This window comes from Palaemon carinicauda, chromosome 8, assembly GCF_036898095.1.
Source record: "Palaemon carinicauda isolate YSFRI2023 chromosome 8, ASM3689809v2, whole genome shotgun sequence".
Taxonomy (NCBI): domain Eukaryota; kingdom Metazoa; phylum Arthropoda; class Malacostraca; order Decapoda; family Palaemonidae; genus Palaemon; species Palaemon carinicauda.
Window position 1 is genome coordinate 129,035,573 of NC_090732.1, and position 24,653 is coordinate 129,060,225.

At 43.3% G+C, this 24,653-nt stretch overlaps 1 protein-coding gene across 2 annotated transcripts in view; it reads right to left on the reverse strand.

Moving 5' to 3' along the window:
- Positions 1 to 24,653, reverse strand: part of LOC137645914 (large ribosomal subunit protein mL63) — a 186,262-nt gene continuing 161,609 nt past the window's right edge. For both annotated transcript variants that reach the window (XM_068378957.1, XM_068378956.1), the window contains exon 3: positions 1 to 218. In XM_068378957.1, coding sequence (XP_068235058.1) covers positions 69 to 218 — 150 coding nt within the window. In that variant the 3' untranslated portion in view covers positions 1 to 68. The remainder of the gene's footprint in view (positions 219 to 24,653) is intronic.

Sequence of the window (24,653 nt, forward strand, 5' to 3'; positions counted from 1 at the left end):
TTAACTAGTTACTGTATAGTTTAATAACCTACTTATAATATACATAAAAATTGGAGATACAAGCATCTTCAGTCCCATACATCGGTATTTCGCAGCATGTTGAATTGTTCCTCAATTGTTACATTGGGTTTGGCCGTTTTGGTCATTCTAATTATGCTCATTTCCCTGACAAGAGCTTTTCGCTTCCCTAATGCATGATTATGCCCCCAAGATTGCTCCTGAAAAAATGTAGAGGAAAATTAGATACAGTAAATTCCATGCTACTAAAATAGATTGTGTGAAACCTCTGACTAGTTAACAATTTTTTATATTACAATGGAGTATAAGAGTTCTTATTGAATGCGACCATGATTATCGCTGACTTTTGTATTGTAATAATACCTTATACTGTATGATTTCATCTCACGTCACCCTTAAATTTTTTGGGAGCTTGCAATTTAATGAAATTGAAACTGAATATGAAGGATTATTAAGGAAATCATATTTTGTACCACATATGCTTTCATAAATAATCCTCCATATGTGGTACATTATATAATTTCATAAGTAATCCTTCATATTGTATCAATTTCATTAAATTGCATAGGGGCTAAGCTTCCCATATTGTTTCAATTTCATTAAAATGCATAGGGGCGCTAAGCTTCCCAAAAAAAGCTTCACTTGAAGAGTTTTACTATCCCTCTCCCTAATTGTACTAAAAAAATAAAAAAGCATTGCAAACAAGACATTAGAATAAAAATTGCTTTAGGTACTACAGTATATAATTTCACTAATTATTTTTTGCAGAATCTATTATAGTTGCACTAATTCATAATTTGTAGTATAATTTATGATTTTAGATTTTCAGCCACTCGTAGCATTCTCTGTTAAGCTCAGTTGAGATCCAATGAGCACTGGTGATGATGTTTCAACACTCCTTTACACTTTTATCACTAATGCATTGAAACTGATTATTCCTATTTAATTAGTTTGCAGAATCAAGCCTGAAAAACCAACATTGTGGTAGGAAGATGATCTAGTTCTCTCCGGGCATGCTTGGTGTCAAAATAAGCAATGTCCGGGTCAATAGGAAGCAGACTGGATGTAACCCAATATGCAAAAAATTGTCTCGATAAAGGCAGAGGAGTTTTCGATAACTAACTACATTACATGATTTTTCTGAACCTGAAATTAGTTTACTAATGAACTCCAGTATCTTTCACCTGATTTATAATGGGAAACCAAACTTCTGGCGACATTTTGTAGTTCCAGGAAGAAGCTGTATCCTGCTACTTTTGGGCCTTAGGAAGCTTGCCTAAACTGTCAATGCAGCATTTCAGGCTCGTTATATGGGATGCTTTCCCTTGATACCTCTATTGGGGGCAACATCTGTTGCTTTCTTTGTCACTTGGGTACTAGTTCTGGGAAATCTAATAAAATTTGTTCTGGAATTTGTGATCTGGTTCTTAGACTGGGCTCTGATGGTCCTGGCTCTGTTTTTAGGAAAGACTGATGGAGCTAAAGGGGAGGAATGGCTATAAATTATCTCGTGTATCTGTTGTTCATGTTGGTAATAGGATGGAAATGGAAGGAATGGCTTCAACTGGCTCTCCGGCATTGAATACTTTTCGCGTGTATCCCACCAAGATATCCTACATATTTGTAAGCTGAGTAATATGGAGCGGATCAAATCTCCCTTTGGGGTTACTGATAGGGAGAGGGGGGCAAAAAGCAAGGACATACAGTCCTGCATCCTTTTTTATTTCTCAAGTGATCACTGGTTTAACCTGAAAATTGGAAAGTAACTTTTCCTGTTTAGAATTAGACCTAAAAGTGGATTTATTTCCTCGGATACCTGAAAAGGTGAACCAGTTTAGCCGGTGAGTGTGTGTTTCGTACACTATTGGGCGCGGTGTTGATATTCTGGAATGGCGACTGCGTATTATTTTAGCAGCATGTACAGCTGCTGCATTACCTGTAGAATTTGTGCTTGTAAGCAACATGAGGTGGGCCGTGTGACCATACTTGCACATTCCTGTTTTAAATTCCCTAATAGGCTTTTGCTTTTCCATACCAGTTTGGCACACAAGCCGTTGTATATGTGAGGATGCAGAGATATCTGTACTAAGCCTATAAAACCAATCTTTCTGGTAGTTTTGCACATTGATCCCTATTGACAAGTCTGGAATTGCTGAAACTTTTTCAGGGGCAATGTCAGTAACATTCTAAAGACATTTGGGTCGTCAGGCATTATTGGTAAGCCCAAATCACCATGGATTCTCACTAGCAAGTGATATCTCCTCACACGTTAGAGGACAGTGAAACGTGTTATTAGAAGTTAATTGATCTTAATAGACATGAGACCTGTATCATGGATGAGAAATCTCTTTTTTTACAAAATCTGGCAAAATCATTTGTTCGTGTGGCAAGTCCTGCTCTAGTTGATTAATTAGAAAAGCCAAAGGGGTCATTATCACTCGTACATCTGTTTCACTAAGAATAAATAAGATAAATCCTCTACAAATTCCTGATTCATCAAATGCCCACCATACTTTATCAGTGCTTTTGGCCTCAGGCCATGTCATCCTGATGGAAGGGTTCCTTTAGGTAGCCTTTTAAGGGATATTTGCTACAGTGATACTCCCAGAGAATTAAACCAAAGGTCTCCAGGATTGTAACTCCTGGCGTGAGTATCCTATAAAAGGATAGCGCATAATATCAGGGGACGTTTTCTAGATACAACACATGGCAAACTTCACCCCGAATAAATTAACAACTTGATGTAAGGGGGGGGGAAAGAGTGGCAAAAGAAGGGGGTGCCATTCTAAGTACCCGGTGGACCTCCTTCCCTACTACTACCGCGGCGCCATTCCTTTTCCAGTAGCCTGTGCTCCCCGTTAGCCCGGTGTTTTGTTACTAGGTTTGGGAATTATCATCATGCAATCTCCAGCATCTTCATCTTCTGGAAAGTTAGGTATCAATTCTTTCCTGTGTAAAATTTTAAGTCTCCCTTTTCACAGTTAAATTTCAATAATTTAAGTGTTTGGGCGAGTGTTGCCGAGACCGGACGCAGCCATTTTACTGCAGTCGCCCATTACATTCGCATTTTATTTAGTCAGTAGGGCAACACTTCCAAGTAATAAGCTATAATGTTAGCTAGTTAGGCAAATTATTCAAGCTGTGATATTGCATGCATGCATGAAAATAATTCCTCTTCCTATCATGTGGCTTTACTTATCGTATGCGGTGGGAACCCCGGGGGTATCAACTACCTTGGCCGGGGCTCCTACCAGAGCTAGGCTATGCTTGCTCATATATACGTTAGTAAAGTAATTCCCCATGTTTAGCCTCGCCCTATCGTTCCTTCTTGATTCGTATGAGAGTTTACATTCTCTAGAAAATATAAATAAGTTACGATATTCATTCTCTCTGAGAGAAGAGGCTAAACCCTTCCTCCCTCCCGGAGTGTCGCCTCCGTTATAGGCGGCAGCCACTGTCTCTCTTCATCGCCATCGAGTAGAACAAAACTCAGGGTGCCCTTTTCTTGCCGTCGACAATATAGTCAGCACAGGAAGCCATGCTTCCTCAGTTCATTGTTTGAGGAAGGCGTTATACCTGCCGCCACTTCTGAAATCAATTAACTATGACACTCAACCCTTCCCCCTCTGTCCTTTAGTGACGTCATGCTGTCACAAGATTCTTTCACCGGTATCCTGACCAGTCATCCTAGCTTGCTAGGGTGACTGCGTTACCAGCTGGTACCCTGCCGGTAGCAGTTATTTCAGCCATCTCCGCCACCTTCCCCCTTACTCCCTTCCTTCACATAAAATGAATAATACTGGGGGGGGGGAGGTTGAGACGGGTGCCGGTGGGAAACATAATATACTTTGGAAAGTCCTCGGCTCTCCCTTGAGCTGCCATCCACATTTATTGCTGGCGACAGGCCTTGGGGATGGGTGGAAGCCTGAATCTGACAGATTATTTCGCCGTCCATTGGAACTTAATTCTGGCAAGGAGACAGGAGGCAGTGTGATAGTCCTCCTACACTTCCAACTGTTATGTTTATTCTTAATAATAGGAAACACTCCTTCCTTAACCTTTTTCTCTCTCTATCAGTAAGTACTGCCAGGTACTAACCTAACACTGGCAATGCTACTGTATACAACTACACAGTAGTACGTGTTTTCTAACATACTGTGTTTCTTATCGCAGACAATTGTTGGGACCACTATACTCCCTCAACACCCAGATGATTTTCCTCAATCACCAGGGACTTAAATACCCGATCGGTATTAATATATACTACAGGTGGATAATGTCAAGACATTTACTAACTCTAGGAACATAGAGTTTTTCTACCTTGTATTCTCCCTATCAGGGCCTTGTATTCTTCCTATCAGGGAAACTGAATATTAATACTGACGGAGGTCTCAGCAATGGCCTGGAAGAGGAAATATAGATGTGTCTTTTCTACTTCCTTTCAAGCTTACTATCCTAAGCTACCATAAACAATAGTGATTACTATTGTTATTAAAACTGTATGCTTTTATATCACTGATATAAAAAACATGAATACTCATTTGGCCCTTTTCCTTTACAGGAGGAGCCAATGGAGAAGTGCACAGCATTGCTCTGCAACCACAAAGGGAAAGACTTTTGTGGTCACATGAAGAGCAGGACTCGAGCCCCCTGCTGCATCGTGTCAGGAGTCCTGAGGTATTGGGACCCGAAGGCTTGCACCACCTGCCCAACCCTGCTGGCCAACACTTTGGAGAAGCCGCCATAGTCACCATAGAGACTAGGGATACAGCGAGGGACACCCTTCGCAAATGGGTAAGAGGGTTCCAGAAGAACTCTCCAGGACCATACATACCCAATGCCTCCCTAAGGTGCCTATTGTTCCCCAAAGTTATGCCGAGTGCGGTGGTGCCTCAGGAACAGGTCCAGCCCCCTTCATACAACTGAAGATCGACTCGGACATCAATGAGGCGCTAGAAGGCATGTACATCCACCAAGAGAGGATGTCAGAAGTGTCCACTGACACCGAACAGGACCTACTGCAAGGTGGCCCTGAAGAAAATGTGAACCCTCCACAAGCGGAGGAAGAAGGATCCATATCAACGGCAACCGAAGACCCTCAGTTCACCATGACGGCATACCAACCTATGCCGTCAACATCCTCGGCCCCAACTCCACAACCAGTTGCCCAAGTCACTAAAAATGAAGAGATCTTAATGTCTATTCAACGGATGATGGAATTGTTCCAAAGGGAACAAAAGGTGATGCGGGAATCACTCAAGCAGCAGCAGAAACTGTTGCAGGAGAGGATGGACCGCCCCGGATCCACCAAGGGCAATGCTAAGATGCCTCTTAAGTGTCGTATCTCTTTCACTACTCAGAAACTAATCCCTGGAGGTATGCAGAGCATATGCCTATGATGAATGGGGGAAACTGTTCGTCAATGAGAAGTTGGGGGCCAAACTGACTGAAGTCCTTGAGTTCTGTCTGGCCTAGAGTGACTGTACCCAAAGAGATCATAGTTTTCGAACATGACAAGGCACAATCCATCCTCCTGAAAGCCTTGAAGGAAGCCGGGTACACCAATTCCAAAGTCTCAGCACTGAGCAAGAAACACCCCTATCTTTCTTGCCCCTTCCTCCATCTCTTTCCCCTTTACGGAGAAAGCACTAGACTTTGCCGTCAAGGCAGTTGATGAGGGAAAACCCTGCCCAACCCTAGAGGAATGCAAGCCATTCTCTCTAGCAATGCCTACCTGCGAGGAGAAGTGGCAGGATGTCCCCCTAACCTTCTCCGTCTCTCAGTTGGATCCAGAGATAGCAGGCCAACAGGTCAATGAGAACCTTCCGAAGATGCCAGACCATCTTCTGAGGAAGGAACAGGAGTCAAAGGAGAGACTTCCCTCTCTCATCAGAACTGTCTGGAAATGAGTGCAGGTCAACATAATTCCCCAGAAATGTTCATCTTCCTGGCTAAGTCTCGCATAGGTACCCTTGTGAAAGACATATTCTTTCCTCAGAGTGAGATAAACTAGGAAGTCTGCTATCTCCAGGATGGAGGCCCTCAGGGGCTTGATGTTCTTAGAGGTGCACCATTTAGTAAAGGTGGCCCACTTTGCCTGGTAAACCGCTGCCGATGATCGCCTCAGGTAGCCTGACATCCTCGTTGCCGTCCCCGACGAATAGCCTTCTTTCCTCAGGAGACACTCGATAACCTCCACGCGTTTAGGCGGAGGAACCGAGGGTTCTCGTGGAACCTTTGGAAATGTGGTTGCCGAAGAAGGTCTGGCCTGTCCGGAAAGGGCTAAGGTGGAAGTTGTGCCAGTTCTTTTAGATCCACGAACCATTCTCTCTTTGGCCACCAGGGCACTACCAAAGTCATCCACAGGTTGTCCACCCTCCTTATGTTGAGGACCTGTCTGAGCATCCCGAAGGGGGGGGGAAGGGGTAAGCGTCGAGGTTGTCCCAAGGGTACTGGAAGGCGTCCTTGAACGCCGCTCTTGGGTCTGGCACAGGAGAACAAAACACGGGGAGTTGTGCGTTCAACCTCGTTGCGAAGAGGTTCATCACTGGTGATCCCCATTTTTGAATGATGGTTTTGACTACTACTGGGTGCACGGACCATTCGGATCCCACTACTTGTCCCATCCTGCTGAGGCCGTCGGCTAGGACGTTCCTTTTTCCCCGAATTAACCTTGCTGAGATTCTGATCTTCTACTTCGGCCCATTCCAGAAGTTCCAACGTGAGGATGCACATCTCCTTCGATCTTAGCCCCCCTTGTTTCTTTATGTAGGCCACCACCGTGGCGTTGTTGCACATCAGAGCCACGGTGTTCCCCCGGAGTAGATGGACGAACTCTAGGCACAACCTTCGCACTGCCCGCATCTCTAGCACATTTATGTGCTGGGCCTTCTCCTCGTCCGTCCAACTCCCTCTTGCTGACCTTCCGAGGAGATGGGCACCCCACCCCTCCTTTGATGCGTCCGTGAACAAGAGCATCTCCGGAGGGTCAGCTGTGAAGGGCATTCCCTTGAGGGTGTTCGACCTGCTCCACCACCACTCTGGCCCTCCTTCGTCTCCGGGAAAACCGGAATCACCTTGTGGGGGAAGTCCATCTGGTTCCAGCTCTCCTTCAGATTCCACTGGACCTCCCTGAGCTTCAGCCTGCCCTGGGTGATCAGTTTCTCTAATGACACAAGGTGGCCTATTAGCCTCTGCCAGCCCTTCGCTCTCCTGGGCTGGGCCAACAGGAAGGGACGGAGGACTTGGTCTAAGTTGCCTAATCTCTCCACGGAGGGGAAGGCTCTCGCCAACCAGGAGTTCAGAACCATTCCGAGGTAGGTCATCCTGGTGGAGGGTATCAACTGGGACTTCTTCAGGTTGATGATGATACCCAGGACGTTGCAGAACCGTAGAAGCTTCGTGCCTTGCACCCTCAGTACTTCCTCTGAGGCTGAAAGTAACAACCAGTCGTCCAGGTACCGAATCAGGCGAATGCCCTGTTCGTGTGCCCAGGCTGAGACCATCGTGAAGACCTGAGGGGCTGTGGACAGCCCGAAGCAGAGGGTCTTGAACTGCAACGTCTGGGTATCCCAATTCGCCCGAATTACTTCCTGCTGGAGGGGTGAACTGAAATTTGGAAGTAGGCGTCCTTGAGATCTACCAACATCATGAAGTACCCTTCCCTCAAGGACGCTAAGACCGACTTCGAAGTATCCATCTTGAAGTCGGTCTTGCACACGAACTTGTTGAGGGCTGACAGGTCTATGACCGGTTTCCAGTCCCCTGTTGCTTTCTCCACCAGGAAAAGCCTGCTGTAGAACCCCAGACCAGGGTCCTTGACTAGTTCTATCGCTTCTTTTGCCAGCATCGCTGAGACTTCCTCCTGCAGGGCTGTCTTTTTCAAGGGGTCCTTGGGGGCTAGCCACCCTGCCCGCTGATCTGGTATCAGAGGTGGGGGTTCCGCTAGGAAGGGTAACCTGTACCCTTCCTTACGGACTGCCACGGTCCGCGGGTCTGCTCCATGGTCTTTCCATGCCTGCTAAGAGTGTTTGAGCCATCCCCCCACCTGATGCTTCAGCAGGAGTAGGGGGCCTCCCTCCCTATCTCCTCCTGGATGCGCGGCCTGAACGCCCTCTTCTGGACGCTGCATAGGGAGGCCTATAGGAGGATTGAGCCGAGGGTGCTCCCCTACGGGAGGGCTGAGAGGACTGTGACCAGGCCGTAGTAGGGGTCTCTCTCCTGGGTTGGCTAGGTGAAGCCCGAGGAGGTAGAGGCACATCGGAGGTAGGCCTTCTGTGTGTAGGTCTCCTCACTGGAGGGGGTCTGGAATCGCCTGGGTCCTTGAGTTTTCTGACCCTTTCAATTGACTCCTCAGCTGCCTTCAGGGGGAAAATAAAGTCATCCCACAGGGTTAGGCTTCTCAGGGACCTCGCTTCTCTGTCAGGAAGCCGTCTAGTGATCTTGCTGAGGATCGTGTCCCTCCTCCGTAGGACCCAGTTGTCTGCCTGCGCTAGAGACTGGTACGACAGAAACTTCAGGGTTTTATCTCCCGAGCTAATCAGCTCCTTGAGTAAGGCCTGATTCTCTGGAACCGTGAGGTCGTATGAGGCCTGGACGCCCACTAGGGTAGAGGCTCATCAATCCAGTCAGGAGGAGACGTTCATGAGTTCCTTCGCTATTTCCTCCATCATGGTGGCTTCCGATGGAGAAAAGCAGATTGGTGCTGTAGAGGCCCTCTCTTCCGCTGCTCCCTGGCCTAAAATGGCAAGTGCAGGTTCCAGTGTACAGGCGCCTGCACGGTGGCTCTCCGGGAGGTAAAACTTGCTCTGGGACTTCAGACCCTGGAGCAGTTTGGAGGAACTCTGGTTCTTGGGAGCCTCGGCATGGTTGGCCACAATCTTGTCCACGTGGGCTCTACCTAGCTTCACATCCCAGGCTAACGGTAATGCCAGAGAGGGTCTCTGCTGGACTGGGGCATCCACAAGTCTGTTGAGACTGGACCGCCAGAATTCCTCGGAGGAGGGCTCGGGCTCATCCAGCCTGTGGTGTCTCCGAATGAGCCCTATTACCCTTTGATAGGCTGACACCTCTGCTGCTGGAACCCTCCCCTTGGTCGTCCAGCTCCTCCGCAGGATGAACTGATGCTTGAGACAGGGCTCCTTCGTCGGAGGTCTTCGTACAGGGAGAAGACAAGGCCTTGGCCCTCTCCATCTCCCGGGCTTCTGGCCGAAGGACGGCTATGCCACGGAGGTCCATGTATCTGCGGGTCTGCTCGACAAGAGGAGCCGTACTTCACGATCCTGACGGCTCAGGATGCCTTGGAGGTCTGGACGCGGCTGCCAGACCAAAGGGGCAACTCTCCACGCTGGGCGGATGGAGTCGGAACCTTCGCGGACTTACGCCTGTCTGCTGGGACCTGGAATGACGACTACCTCCGTCGGTTGAATCTGCCACCGGACGAGTATCTCTCCAGAGAATGGGCTCTAGTGCACCAACTTGAAGAGCCTGGAACTGCTGCCAACTCCAACAGTCTGCTGCGAGGGATGACTACCCACTCTTCGTCCGGGGAGCCACTTCTCCATTTTCTTCTGGGGGGGATCCGGAACGCCTACTCCCGTGACGAGACCTGGAGCGGGAGCGAGAACGGGAGTGCCTCCTGCGGGACTTCTCCCGACGTCTTCTGTGTTTCCTCCGGGCTTCGTCCTCTGAGGAGCAGGAAAACACCTTGACTGAAGAGCCAGACGACTCGTAGACTCGTTTAGACGCGCCCGACTCACGCGATGACGTAGGAGGGTTCCCTCGACGGACGACGGGGCCTGTACGAAGACGTCCGGAAACGTAGCAGATGGCGCTGGAGGGGAGCACGGACGCTCTTCAGTGGGGGACCAGGTACCGAAGCCTTCTTCCATTCTCAGCGGGGACCTGAAGGGCGTCTTCGGAGGCACCCACGCAAGGGGGTCTGATGGCGGCGAGTGTTCCTTCTCGGCGGAACCTTCGGCCTGAAAAACAAGCCCAAGAGGCTGGAGAAGAGTTAGGAACATTTTTCCCCCACATAGGGTCATCAGAGGAGACGTGCCCTGCTTGCACCAGGACTCCGTCCCCCCCCCACACACCCGTCCCTCCCTCAGGCCCCACACTCGCCTGAAAAGACGCCACAACCTCACTATCCTGCAGATCAGACTCCTGGCGAAGGGTCACGGGCCTCTTCCCAGCAACGGACCTACCTCGTCCCCTACTCTGGGTAGGGGAGGGTGGCAGGGAAGCTAGGTCCGACGTCACGCCAGGCGAAGCAAGGGGAGACTTCTTCGTCGCCTTCTTTTTCTTGGTGCCGTAACGCACCCACTGCATCTTGTTCCAGGACACGCACTCCGGACACGTGGCGGTAGGGGAACACACACTGCCCCTACACAACGAACACGAGGAGTGCGGGTCTACTTAGGTTTCGACAGGAATGCAACACACGATTTACCGGCCTCCAGGATAACGGCGGGGATGCTCCATGCCGCATTAGGAAGCACCACGAGACACAAGAACGCACAGGGAAAGCAAAGGACAAAGGAACCACGTGGGAATCGCGTGAGACACAAGGGGTCGGGGACACAGTCACACTGGGATTTAGGAGAGCGGCGAGATGATATCACGATGCGACCAGAGAACTTACTGGAGGTAGAGACCTGAGCAAGCATGCTCTCTGACCCGGGGTTAGCCTCAGGGTGCGTATCACTCCGCCTGAGGTTATCCCTCATAGAAAACGGGTATAGGGTAAACTACACAAAACTCTGGTCGGATGGGAGGAGATCCCAGATACTTCTAAGAAAATAGTTCGAGGTAAGTACTCCGTGTTGGAACAAATAATTTTTAAACATTTAAACATAACCACTGGTTATATAACAATAGCTGATTGACACCCTTGGTGGAGGGTCAGAGACAGCAACATTGTTGGAATTTTTGGTGGAGGGTCAGAGACAGCAACATTGTTGGAATTTCACTTAAGTGTTAAATAAAAACAAGCTTAAGGGTTCGTACCTGTTAAGCAAGCTGACTTCAATGATTCTCTGCCTCATTAGGTCTGCTATCCTTAAAAGATCCAGCGGTCCACTCAGGGGGCTGAAGATCTCTAGGAGCTGTGAAACGGGTAATAACCTGTATGTTGGCAGGACCTCAACTAATACTCTTGTTTCGGGCGCTCTCAAGGAACAAAATGACCACCTGACTAAATCAAAGATTGGGGAGGATTGTCAACCAATCTTCACAATTGATTGATTTAAAGTTTTCAGGCATCCTGACATCTGAGGTCATTGACGCCAGTAACATTTAATTTATGTATACAAAAATAAAAAGATAAAATAAAATAAAAAATAAGAGAGTATTCAATTAAAATCATAAAAGTTAAATATTTTTCAGAAGACCTGCTTCTGAAATAAATCTAAAAATGCCACTTGCATGGTAGGACACATCATTTCCAAGAATCTTGGCAAGGATGAACCTGCCACCCTCACCTCGAGCCTCAAACAAATATCTATTCCGCAAGTTGTTATAATTGGGGTATTCGGTCAACAACTGCCTTACTGTTAGAGGTACTAAACAGTCGTCACAATACGGTTGGTGTTGGCCCTTCAGCAGAAACTTAGTGTGTCAACCAAGTGTGACCAATACGGAGACGACAAAGAGACGTCTCCCATTTTCGGGGCATCGTATTATACCTCCAAGGAGATATGTCATTTGTTATCTCTCGCATTTTATTGCCCTCTTGACTATCCCATTGCTGTTGCCATTTATTGCAAACCAATTTCTTGATGTCAGGTAAGAAATCATTACAGGGAATGGGATACCTTCTTGGCAGCAACTCGGATGCAGCCTCCTTAGCCAGTGAATCTGCCTTCTCATTCCCAGACACACCTACATGTACTGGAACCCAACAAAATTGAACTGTTATACCTCTCCGTCCAATAATGAAAAGCCATTCTAAAATCTTTAAAACTAGAGGGTTACAGTATTAGAATTAAAAACTTCCATAGCTTGAAGGACACTCCTTGCATCACTAAAAATTGTAAAATTACCCTCCTCCTCCAACGCTATTTTCTCAATAGCGGTTAATATGCCATACAGCATGGTAGGACACGGCAGTAAATATGGAAGCGGTCAGAGGAAGTGCACCTCTACAATTAAAACCATTACTATGTACTCCAAATCCAACGCCAGCATCAGATTTGGAGCCATCAGTATAGATAAAAGTTGATCCTCTATGTTCTTTAACATGTTCATTAAAAAGAGACCTGGCTTCTAGGTCTGACATATTCTTCTTATCTCCAATAAAATATTTACAAAAAGATATCTCTGGTAACTTCCATGGAGGTGATGATGATACCTTGAATGGAAGTACCTTATTTCTAATTATACCCAGACTATTTAATAATCGTTTCACCCGAAAGCCATAAGGTTGAGGAGATTTTGGGTGCAACTCTAAAGTATGATGCATATCTTACAAGGCTTGCAGTCTGAAAGGCTAGAGAGTTAGGGAGTCTTTGCAATCTAAACCAATACCGAAGAATGGAAGACATTCGGTAAAGGTCTAGAGGTAACTCTCCAGCATCAACAAGGAGACTTGGGATAGGCAAGGTTTTAAAAGCTCCAGTAGACAATCTAATACCTGCATGATGTATCGAGTCTAATATTTTTAACCGGCTTGGGGTGGCTGAACAATATACCTCGCAACCATAACTAACTTTGGAAAAAATCAAGGCCTTGTATAATTTTAAAATAGTATTGCGGTCTGCCCCCCATGATGTATGGGACAATACTTTTAAGATATTCAGAGCTTCAACACATTTAGCTTTTAATGCTTTTAAGTGAGAAACCCATGTAAGTCTACAGTCAAATATCAAACCTAAAAATTTGGTTTCCGATACACATGGTATCCGTTGACCTTTAATGTATATATCCGGGTCTGGATGTACTCCCTGGATACGACAAAAGTGGACAATGGTAGTTTTACTTGTCGAGAACTTAAATCCATTCATGTCAGCCCACTGGATAATTTTATCAATAGAGAGTTGGATTTTTCTCTCAACCATTGCCATTCTAGTGCCAGCAAATGATATTGAGAGATCATCCACAAATAATGTTGAGAGAACATCCTGGGGAATGGTTGAGGATATCCCATTAATTGCTAGTGCAAAAAGGGTTACAATCAGCACACTACCCTGAGGAACTCCTTCTTCCTGGCACTTACTATCTGATAGAGTTTCCCCCACTCTCACTTGAAAAACTCTACGTGAAAGAAATGCCTTAATAAATAGTGGCAGCTCTCCTCTCAATCCCAATTCATGAATGGTTTTAAGAATACCATATCTCCATGTGGTATCATATGCCTTTTCAAGGTCAAAAAATACTGTAACATGGTGCTGTTTGGAAGCAAAGGCTTCACAAATAGAAGACTCAAGTCGTATCAACACATCAGTCGTTGAGTGCATTTTTCGGAATCCACATTGAAACGGTGATAAAATACCTTTTTCTTTTCAAGGTACCACATCAGCCTTGCATTGACCATCTTCTCCATGATTTTACATAAACAAGATGTCAATGCAATAGGACGATAGTTTGCTGCTAAAAACTTGTCTTTACCGGGTTTTAAAAAGGCTAAAATAAAGGCTAGTTCCCAAACACTTGGGTAACTATGATCATGCCATATTCTATTAATAATACTTAAAATAAATAGCTTTGTATTAAAATGTACATGTTTAATCATTGCATATGGAATTCCATCGGGTCCAGGGGCTGTATCATTGCAATGAGCAAGTGCGGAATCAAATTCTCTTTCAGTGAAAGGAGAATTATACGACTCTTCCCTTCTTGTTGCAAAATTTAAAATTTTCTTTTCTTCAGTGCTCCTATACTGGTGACCAGGGGCTCCTTCACACTTGCTGGATACATTTGAAAAATGATAAGCCAGGGCATTGCTAACATCATTTGCTTCAGTTACATACTGGCCATTCATTCAACACTGGTGGTGGGTTGGGGGTGAATTTGCCAGCTATCTTTTTTACTTTCCTCCACACAGAAGATGGTGGTGTTCTACTGTTAATGGAGGAAACAAAAGACATCCATGACTGGCGCCTTGCTTCTTTCATAGCACACCCGGAACTGTGCTCTACATTTCTTGTATATAATTAAATTCTCATCAGCTCTGCGTCTACGCAATCGTGTTAGAGATCTTCTTGTGGCTCTGTGGAGGGCAGTTAGTTCTGAGGACCACCACGGGACTGGTCGTCGTTTGAATAGCCCTGTTGTTTTGGGAATTGAATTGACTCCTGCTGTATGGAGAATGAATGAATGATTTAAAGTTTTCAGGCATCCTGACATCTAAGGTCATTGACGCCGGTAACATTTAATTTATGTATACAAAAATAAAAAATGAAATAAAATAAAGAATTAAAGAGTATTCAATTAAAATCATAAAAATTGAATGTCATAAAAGTTAAATATTTTTCAGAAGACCTGCTTCTGAAAGAAATCTAAAAATGCCACTTGCATGGTAGGACACATCATTTCCAAGAATCTTGGCAAGGATGAACCTGCCACCCTCACCTCGAGCCTCAAACAAATATCTATTCCGCAAGTTGTTATAATTGGGGCATTCGGTCAACAAATGCCTTACTGTTAGAGGTACTAAACAGTTGTCACAATACGGTTGGTGTTGGCCCTTCAGCAGAAACTCATGTGTCAACCGAGTGTGACCAATACGGAGATGACAAAGAGACGTCTCCCATTTTCGGGGCATCATATTATACCTCCAAGGAAATATGTCATTTGTTACTTCCCTCATTTTATTGCCATCTTGACTATCCCATTGCTGTTACCATTTATTGCAAACCAATTTCTTGATGTCAGGTAAAAAATCATTACAGGGAATGGGATACCTTCTTGGCAGCAACTCGGATGCAGCCTCCTTAGCCAGTGAATCTGCCTTCTCATTCCCGGACACACCTACATGTGCTGGAACCCAACAAAATTGAACTGTTATACCTCTCCGTCCAATAAGGAAGAGCCATTCTAAAATCTTTAAAACTAGAGGGTTATTAGAATTAAAAACTTCCATAGCTTGAAGGACACTCCTTGCATCACTAAAAATTGTAAAATTACCCTCCTCCTCCAACGCTATTTTCTCAATAGCGGTTAATATGCCATACAGTTCGGCAGTAAATATGAAAGCGGTCAGAGGAAGTGCACCTCTACAATTAAAACCATTACTATGTACTCCAAATCCAACGCCAGCATCAGATTTGGAGCCATCAGTATAGATAAAAGTTGATCCTCTTATGTTCTTTAACATGTTTATTAAAAAGAGACCTGGCTTCTAGGTCTGACATATTCTTCTTATCTCCAATAAAATATTTACAAAAAGATATCTCTGGTAACTTCCATGGAGGATTTGATGATACCTTGAATGGAAGTACCTTATTTCTAATTATATCCAGACTATTTAATAATCGTTTCACCCGAAAGCCATAAGGTTGAGGAGATTTTGGGTGCAACTCAAAGTATAATGCGTGTCTTACAAGGCTTGCAGTCTGAAAGGCTAGAGAGTTAGAGAGTCTTCGCAATCTAAACCAATACCGAAGAATGGAAGACATTCGGTAGAGGTCTAGAGGTAACTCTCCAGCATCAACAAGGAGACTTGGGATAGGCGAGGTTTTAAAAGCTCCAGTAGACAATCTAATACCTGCATGATGTATCGAGTCTAATATTTTTAACCGGCTTGGGGTGGCTGAAGAATATACCTCACAACCATAACTAATTTTGGAAAAAATCAAGGCCTTGTATAATTTTAAAATAGTATTGTGGTCTGCCCCCCATGATGTATGGGACAATACTTTTAAGATATTCAGAGCTTCAACACATTTAGCTTTTAGCGCTTTTAGGTGAGAAACCCATTTAAGTCTACAGTCAAATATCAAACCTAAAAATTTGGTTTCCGATACACATGGTATCCGTTGACCTTTAATGTATATATCCGGGTCTGGATGTACTCCCTGGATACGACAAAAATGGACAATGGTAGTTTTACTTGTCGAGAACTTAAATCCATTCATGTCAGCCCACTGGATAATTTTATCAATAGAGAGTTGGATTTTTCTCTCAACCATTGCCATTCTAGTGCCAGCAAATGATATTGAGAGATCATCCACAAATAATGTTGAGAGAACATCCTGGGGAATGGTTGAGGATATCCCATTAATTGCTAGTGCAAAAAGGGTTACACTCAGCACACTACCCTGAGGAACTCCTTCTTCCTAGCACTTACTCTCTGATAGAGTTTCCCCCACTCTCACTTGAAAAACTCTACGTGAAAGAAATGCCTGAATAAATAGTGGCAGCTCTCCTCTCAATCCCAATTCATGAATGGTTTTAAGAATACCATATCTCCATGTGGTATCATATGCCTTTACAAGGTCAAAAAATACTGTAACATGGTGCTGTTTGGAAGCAAAGGCTTCACAAATAGAAGACTCAAGTTGTATCAACACATCAGTCGTTGAGTGCATTTTTCGGAATCCACATTGAAACGGTGATAAAATACCTTTTTCTTTTTAAGGTACCATATCAGCCTTGCATTGACCATCTTCTCCATGATTTTACATAAACAAGATGTCAATGCAATAGGACGATAGTTTGCTGCTAAAAACTTGTCTTTACCGGGTTTTAAAAAGGCTAAAATAATGGCTAGTTCCCAAACACTTGGGTAACTATGATCATGCCATATTCTATTAATAATGCTTAAAATAAATAGCTTTGTATTAAAATGTACATGTTTAATCATTGCATATGGAATTCCATCGGGTCCAGGGGCTGTATCGTTGCAATGAGCAAGTGCGGAATCAAATTCTCTTTCAGTGAAAGGAGAATTATACAACTCTTCCCTTCTTGTTGCAAAATTTAAAATTTTCTTTTCTTCAGTGCTCCTATACTGGTGACCAGGGGCTCCTTCACACTTGCTGGATACATTTGAAAAATGATTAGCCAGGGCATTACTAACTTCATTTGCTTCAGTTACATACTGGCCATTCACCTTCAACACTGGTGGTGGGTTGGGGGTGAATTTGCCAGCTACCTTTTTTACTTTCCTCCACACAGAAGATGGTGGTGTTCTACTGTTAATGGAGGAAACAAAAGACATCCATGACTGGCGCCTTGCTTCTTTCATGGCACGACGGAACTGTGCTCTACATTTCTTGTACATAGTTAAATTCTCATCAGTTCTGCGTCTACGCAATCATGTTAGAGATCTTCTTGTGGCTCTGTGGCTCTGGTCGTCGTTTGAATAACCCTGTTGTTTTGAGAATTGAATTGACTCCGGCTGTATGAAGAGTTCCATTCAGTAGGTCTATGGCATCATCAACACTTTCAAACTGTTCTGCTCTCCCTTCGATTTCACTTAGCTCGGAAAATTTAACCCAGTCTGCCTTGTCTAGATTCCAACGTGGCGATCTTTGCAAAGGCGGACCCTTGTTGGTGTTTATAATGATTGGTGCTTGATCACTAGTATGCCAATCATCTAATGTCCTCCAATCAAAATCAAGAAGGCAGTTAGAGCTTGCAATTGAAAGGTCAATGCATGACAAAGTACCTGTCTGAACATGAAAGTGTGTAGGCTCTCCTGTATTAAGGAGCCCCACATCCTCATTCTCCACAATTGATGAGATAATATTGCCCCTTGTGTTGGCCAAAACATCACCCCATAAAGGATGTCTACCATTCATATCTCCCAGTAAGAGAAAAGGTTGAGGGAGTTGTTGAATGACCTCTGCTAAATCATCATATAAATTATTATCATTTGGAGGTAAGTAAAGAGAGCATATTGTATATTTTCTCCCTATATCAATTTTTACAACAACTGCCTGCAGGGTTGTACGTATAGATATAGGTATTTGGGGAACATCTCGATGAATGTACATGAGACTTCCCCCATGGCTCCCTACTCCGTGATCATAAGGTGTCCTATAACTAATATATTCGCGAGGACAAAGGGTATTAGCATCAAGCTTGCTCTCCTGGAGACATACAATTATGGGGGAATGCTCGTGAATTAAGAGCTTAAGTTCTTCATATTAGGCCCTCAAACCCTGACAATTCCATTGAAAAATTGAGGAGAAAACTATGGATTATTTCGGGAAGACATCTTGGATGAGGTCTTCCCAATAGCAGTTTTTAATTTAACATTATTACCAGTAGGTTTCTTCAGAGATGGTCTTGTTATGTTGGGTTTTACGTTGGTGTTTTTCTTTGTATCTTTTTTATCTATTTGTTGAGGGGGATGGTGGACCTCAACTTGAATTTCTGATTTATTTAAATTATCTTCTGGTTGATCGGCAACATCAACAGACAAAACATCATATTTATTTGATGTCATAATTCTAGTATTTCTTATGGAAGGTAGGTGAGAGAGATGGAGGTCTCTCTCTTTTACGATTAGTAGGTTGTGAGTTACCAGGTTTTTGTACCTTCCCCACTACAGGTACACCTGATAACTTGGTGTCAGGTGGAATCTTCATTAAATCAGGCCAGGATATGGCCTGGGAGATGTTAGTACTATCCTTTGTAATGGGGGACAAAGGTTTGATAGTGGTGGGCAATGTCTTTTGGTTGATACTCAATGATAAATCTTTAGGAGGAAATGTTCTTGTCTTATGCAGCACTTTATCAATAGATGGTGAATTCCTTTTTCGAGAACTACCTACAGTAGTAGGTGGGTGAGATGATTCCCGAGGAACTTTTTCTCCTGTTTTTAATGTCTTTGCATAAGTATTAGATTTATTTAATAATCTCTTGGCATGCCCCACACTTACATGTTCAATAATTGATTTATTGAGGGCAGCCTCTTTTAACTTATAAAACTGGCAGCTCCTATCATTAGATTTATGATTAGAGTTGCAGTTTAAGCACCTTGCCTCAAATGTACATTCCCCATGGTAAATATTGGAGCAAGTATTACAAATTCTTTCACTATTGCAAACTTTGGAGGGATGTCCAAATTTAAAGCAATTATAACATTGCAGTGGCTTTTGCTTAAAAGGTTGAACTCTGATCCTTTCGTTTTCTATGTCTATGTGGAAAGGTACATCGGCATCCTGGAAAGTAAGAACAATCATTGATGTTCCAGGTACTTTATGTACTTTCCACACTGATAGAGGACACATAGCCAATATCACCTCTTCAGAAAATTCATACAGATCCCTATTAAAAACCACTCCCCTTCCATAACTAAAGTTTAGATGGGGTTTGATGTCCAATTTTATATCATCATTTACTGTCTTCAAATTGGACAGTATAACAGACTGTGTGTATGACTTGGCCTTTATCAAGTAACTTTTCTTACCAAATCGAGATATATCTCCTGGTGCGATCGTACCTACCTTCCTCTGAAGAAATTTGCAGATCTTGAAATAATTTTCCGTACCTCCTACAGATTGAGCAAGAAGCCACATTGGTAGTTTTGGCTTTCTTTGGGATGGCATATCTGCCTCTATATCTTTATCAGCCCAGTCTGCTGGTCTGTAGACATCCAGATCTTTAGGTGCCCCATCACACAGAGCACCCTTAACCTACTTTAATATCAACAATATTACGGCTTGCATTAAATGCTTCCTCATGACAATTAAATGATAACCAAGATTCCCAATTATCATCTTGAAGTTTCATTCTAATTTCTTTTATTAATCCGTAACACTCAAATATTTTATGTAGCACATCATAATTAGCTTCTAATGGGATTTGGGTAATGTGCAGGACATTCAGTTTTCCCGTGTTGCCCAAATTACCCTTTTTCCGAGTATTTAAAGAATAGTCCTTTTTAGTTCCTACGTCGTCAACGGAGTTTTCTTTAAATGAATTGCCAGAGGTCGTCAACAATGCCGGGGGCGAGTCAGCATATCCAGGGGAGGTGGGGTCATTCTCACAAGAATCCATCATAAAAAAGAAGATAGAAGAGTAATTTTTTGAAGTTTGATTTACCTGCCTGAGAACATTAAGGCATCACATGTTGGGAAGGAAATTTACACTCTCCACTACTGGCACAGTGAGAGTATACTTCCCAGATGGTCCACTCCATACCCTACCCGAAGGATAGCATCAAAACAGATATAGAGGCACAGGTGTAAGCTGAACCCGCCTGTTAGGACAGACCAAGAAACTATGGAATCATCCTCCCCATATCTGTGATGACGGGCTTCCGGCCAAAAGCCGAGAGTTCTACCCCAAGCGTTGGATCCCCCTGGATTCCGAAGACCCAACACTTGAGAATAGTCCCGCCAAAAAGGTCCAAACCATCTTCGGGATGGCTGAGATCATCCAATACTCTCACATATAGCTTTGAGCACAAACACCTCCCAACCGTGACACCTTTCCCATTCATCAAAGCAGGCAGCAATACCGGATGTAGAAACATCCGCCCAAGTGGCAATAACGGATGTAGAAACATCCATGCCATAAAAAGAGTGAGAAAAAAAAATAATAATAAACACACATATATGTAAATATATACACATACATATGGGAAATTTTACTCATAGGGTTGGGACAGCAACATGGAGGAAAGTTTATAATATTAGGAGAAGGTTGAAGCAATATAAAGAGGAAGAAAAAGATAATTAAGAGAGAAATTTAGATTCGAACTGGGGGAGCAATTTCCCCAAGTTCGAGAGCCCTCTTGCCCGTCACCAAGTTTCAGCACGGGAATAGAATGCCGTGCTGAAGCTCAGTGACTTCATCAAGGCATTCTCTCATTAAGAGGGTGCTGTATGGAGAGTTCCATTCAGTAAGTCTATGGCATCATCGATATTTTCAACTTGTCCTGCATCCCCCTCAATTTCGTTTAGCTCACGAAATTTATCCCAGTCAGCCTTGTCAAGATTCCATCGTGGCGATCCCTGTAAAGGTGGACCATTGTTGGTGTTTATAATGATTGGTGCATGATCACTAGTATGCCAATCATCTAATGTTCTCCAATCGAAGCCGAGAAGGCAATTAGAGCTTACGATTGATAGGTCAATACATGACAAGGTACCTGTCTGGAAATGAAAGTGTGTGGGCTCTCCTGTATTAAGGAGTCCCACATCTTCATTTTCCACAATTGATAATATATTTCCCCTCGTGTTTGCTAAAACATCACCCCACAAAGGATGTCTACCATTCAAATCTCCAAGTAAAAGAAAAGGTTCAGGGAGTTGTTGAATCACCTCCACTAAGTTGTCATACAAAATGTTATCATTTGGAGGCAAGTACAGAGAACAAATTGTATATTTTCGCCCTATGTCAATCTGTACAACCACTGCCTGCAGAGGTGTACGAATAGACAGAGAAACTTGGGGAACATCTCGACGAACGTATATGAGACTTCCGCCATGGCTCCCCACTTGGTGATCATATGGTGTCCTATAACTAATATATTCGCGAGGACAGGGGGTATTATTATCAAGTTTGCTCTCCTGTAGACAAATAATTATGGGGGAGTGCTCATGAATAAGGAGCTTAAGTTCTTCATATTTGGCCCTTAAACCCTGACAATTCCATTGCAAAATGGAGGAAAAAACTATGGTTTATAATTTGGTAGACCCCTTGGATGGAGTCTTCCCATTAGCAGTTTTTGATCTAACACTATTTTTAGGTGGTTTTACTAAAGAGGGTCTTGATAGCTTGGGTTTAGCATTTATGATTTTCTTTTTGTCTTTTTGATCTGATTGTTGAGGAGGTGGGTGGACCTCCACTTGAATTTCCGATTTATTTAAATTGACTTCCAGATCAGAAATATCAACAGACAAATCATCATATTTATTTGACGTCGTAATTTTGATATTTCTTATGGAAGGGGGCGAGAGAGATGGAGGTCTCTCTCTTTTCTGATTAGTAGGTTTTGAGCTACCAGGTTTTTGCACCTTCCCCAATACAGGTGCACCTGGTAACTTGGTGTCAGGTGGCATCTCCATCAAATCAGGCAAGGACATGGCCTGGGAGAGGTTAGTACCATTGTTGGTAATGGGGGACGAAGGCTGTACAGAAATGGGCAATGACCCATTTTTAATACGCTGTGGCAGAGCCTCAGAAGGCAATATGATTACCTTGTCATGCAATACTTTATTATCAGAGGTTGTATTTCTTTTCTTAGGATTACTGGCAGTGCTAGGTAGGGTTGCTGTCTCCTGTGGTAAATTTACCTTTGATTTTAAGGCCTTTGCATAGCTGGTTGATTTATTCAACAGTCTTTTTGCATGTCCCTCACTTATGTGTTCTATACTTGATTTGTTTAGGGCAGCTTCCTCCAACTTATACAGTTCGCATCTCCTATCAGTTGATTTATGATTCAAATTGCAATTTGAACACCTGGCCTCAAGTGTACATTCTCCATGATAAGTTTTGGAGCAAATACCACACATTATTCCATTTTTGCAAACTTTGGATGGGTGTCCAAATTTAAAACAATTAAAACATTGCAGGGGCTTTTGTTTGAAGGGCCGAACTTTAATCCTTTCATTTTCAATAAAAATAGGGAAAGGTACATCAGCATTCTGGAAAGTAAGTATAATCATTGAAGTTCCAGGAACCTTATGCACTTTCCATACATTTAATGGACACACAGAAAGTATCTCCTCCTCTGTAAATTCGTACAGGTCCTTATTAAAGACCACTCCCCTTCCATAACTAAAATCTAGATGAGGTTTCATTTCCAATGTAATTTCATCACTGCCTGTCTGTAAGTTAGACAGTATTGCAGACTAAGTCGAAGATTTGGCATGGATGAGATAACTATTCTTCCCAAAACGAGATATATCTCCAGGTGCTATGGTTCCTACTTTTTTTTGGATAAACTTACATATCTTAAAATAATTTCCTATTATCCCTTTAGGTTCAGCTAAGAGCCACATTGGTGGTTTGGGTTTTCTCTGTGAAGGCATGGGTACATTTCTATCTTTTTCAAACCAATCAGCAGGTTTGTACATATCCAATTCCTTTGGGACCTTATCACAAAGAGCTCCCATGATGTTCAATTCGAAAATTTTGATACTACTAATATTACTTATGGCATTAAATGCTTCATCATGACTTTCAAAAGATATCCAAGATTCCCATTTTTCATCTCCAAGTCTCATCCTTATTTCCTTTATCAATCCATAGCACTCAAATGCTCTATATATATCATCATAATTTGTCTCTAATGGGATGTGGGAAACATGAAGGAATCGTAGTTTCCCAGTGTTACCCAAATTGCTAGATTTTTTAACATCAGTAGAGTGGTCCTTTTTAGTTCGAAGGTCGTCAACAGAATTTTCCTTAATTACAGTAGCAGAAGTCGTCAACAGTGCCGGGGGGGAGTCAGCAAATCCAGGGGATAGGGAGTCAGCATTTGAAGGGTCCATATTTAAGGGTGGGATTTTCATGTTTTTTGTTGTTGTTTTGTTGGAGTACCTGCTTGAGAATTATAAGAAAGTATCATACGTTGGAAAGGAAATTTGTATTCTCAACTATCGGCACAATGAGAGTATACTTCCCAGATGGTCTACTCCATACCCTACCCGAAGGATAGCATCAAAACAGATATAGAGGCACAGGTGTAAGCTAAACCCGCCTGTTAGGACTGAGACCAAGGTAATATGGAATCATCCTCCCCATATCTGTAATGATGGGCTTCCGGCCAAAAGCCAAGAGTCCCACCTCAAGGATTGGATCCCCCTGGATTCTGATGACCCAACCCTTGAGAGTATTTCTGCCAAAAAGGTCCAAACCATCTTTGGGATGGCTGAGATCATCCAATACTCTCATATATAGCTTTGAATGCGAATACCTCCCAACCGTGATCCCTTCTCCCATTCATCTAAGCAGGCAGTAATAACGAATGTGGAAATATCCACGCCATTTAAATAAAATAGAAAAAAAAAGATAAATAAATAAATGAACAAATAAAATAAATATATATATATATATATATATATATATATACATATATATATATATATATATATATATATATATATATATATGCATACATCTACATATATATATAACTAAGAAAAATAATAATCATAGAGATAGGACAGCAAGATGAAAGAAAGTTGATCAAATTAGGAGAAGGTCGAAGTAATATTAAGCAGAAGAAAAAGATGAAAGAGAGAAATTTAGATTCGAACTGGGGGAGCAATTTCCCGAAGTTCGAGAGCCCTCTTGCCCGTCACCAAGATTCAGCACGGGAATGAAATGCCGTGCTGAAGCTCAATGACTTCATCAAGGCATTCTCTCATTAAGAGGGCCAATCTTCACGAACAATCATATAAATATATAAATGTTCCAAGAGAAGAACAAGGGTACTAGGGATTAGGGGAAACATAGTTGTAGATCCTTCACCTACTACAGCACTCGTTGCTACAAATGTTCCCAAAGTGTTCAGTGTGAGTGAGCCTCTCTAATTAAAGTATTATAAAAAAAAATGATAAGGCGTTTTTAGACACAGGTAGCGCAAGCTTTTTGAATGCGCACCAAAGAGCCTCGGAATTGCCTCTTAAATCTTTAGTCCTGTGCAGATAAAACTTCAGTGCTCTAACACGACAAATAACTTTCTTCCATTTTTCACTCACCGTATCAGAGAGAATAGTAATCTCGAAAGATTT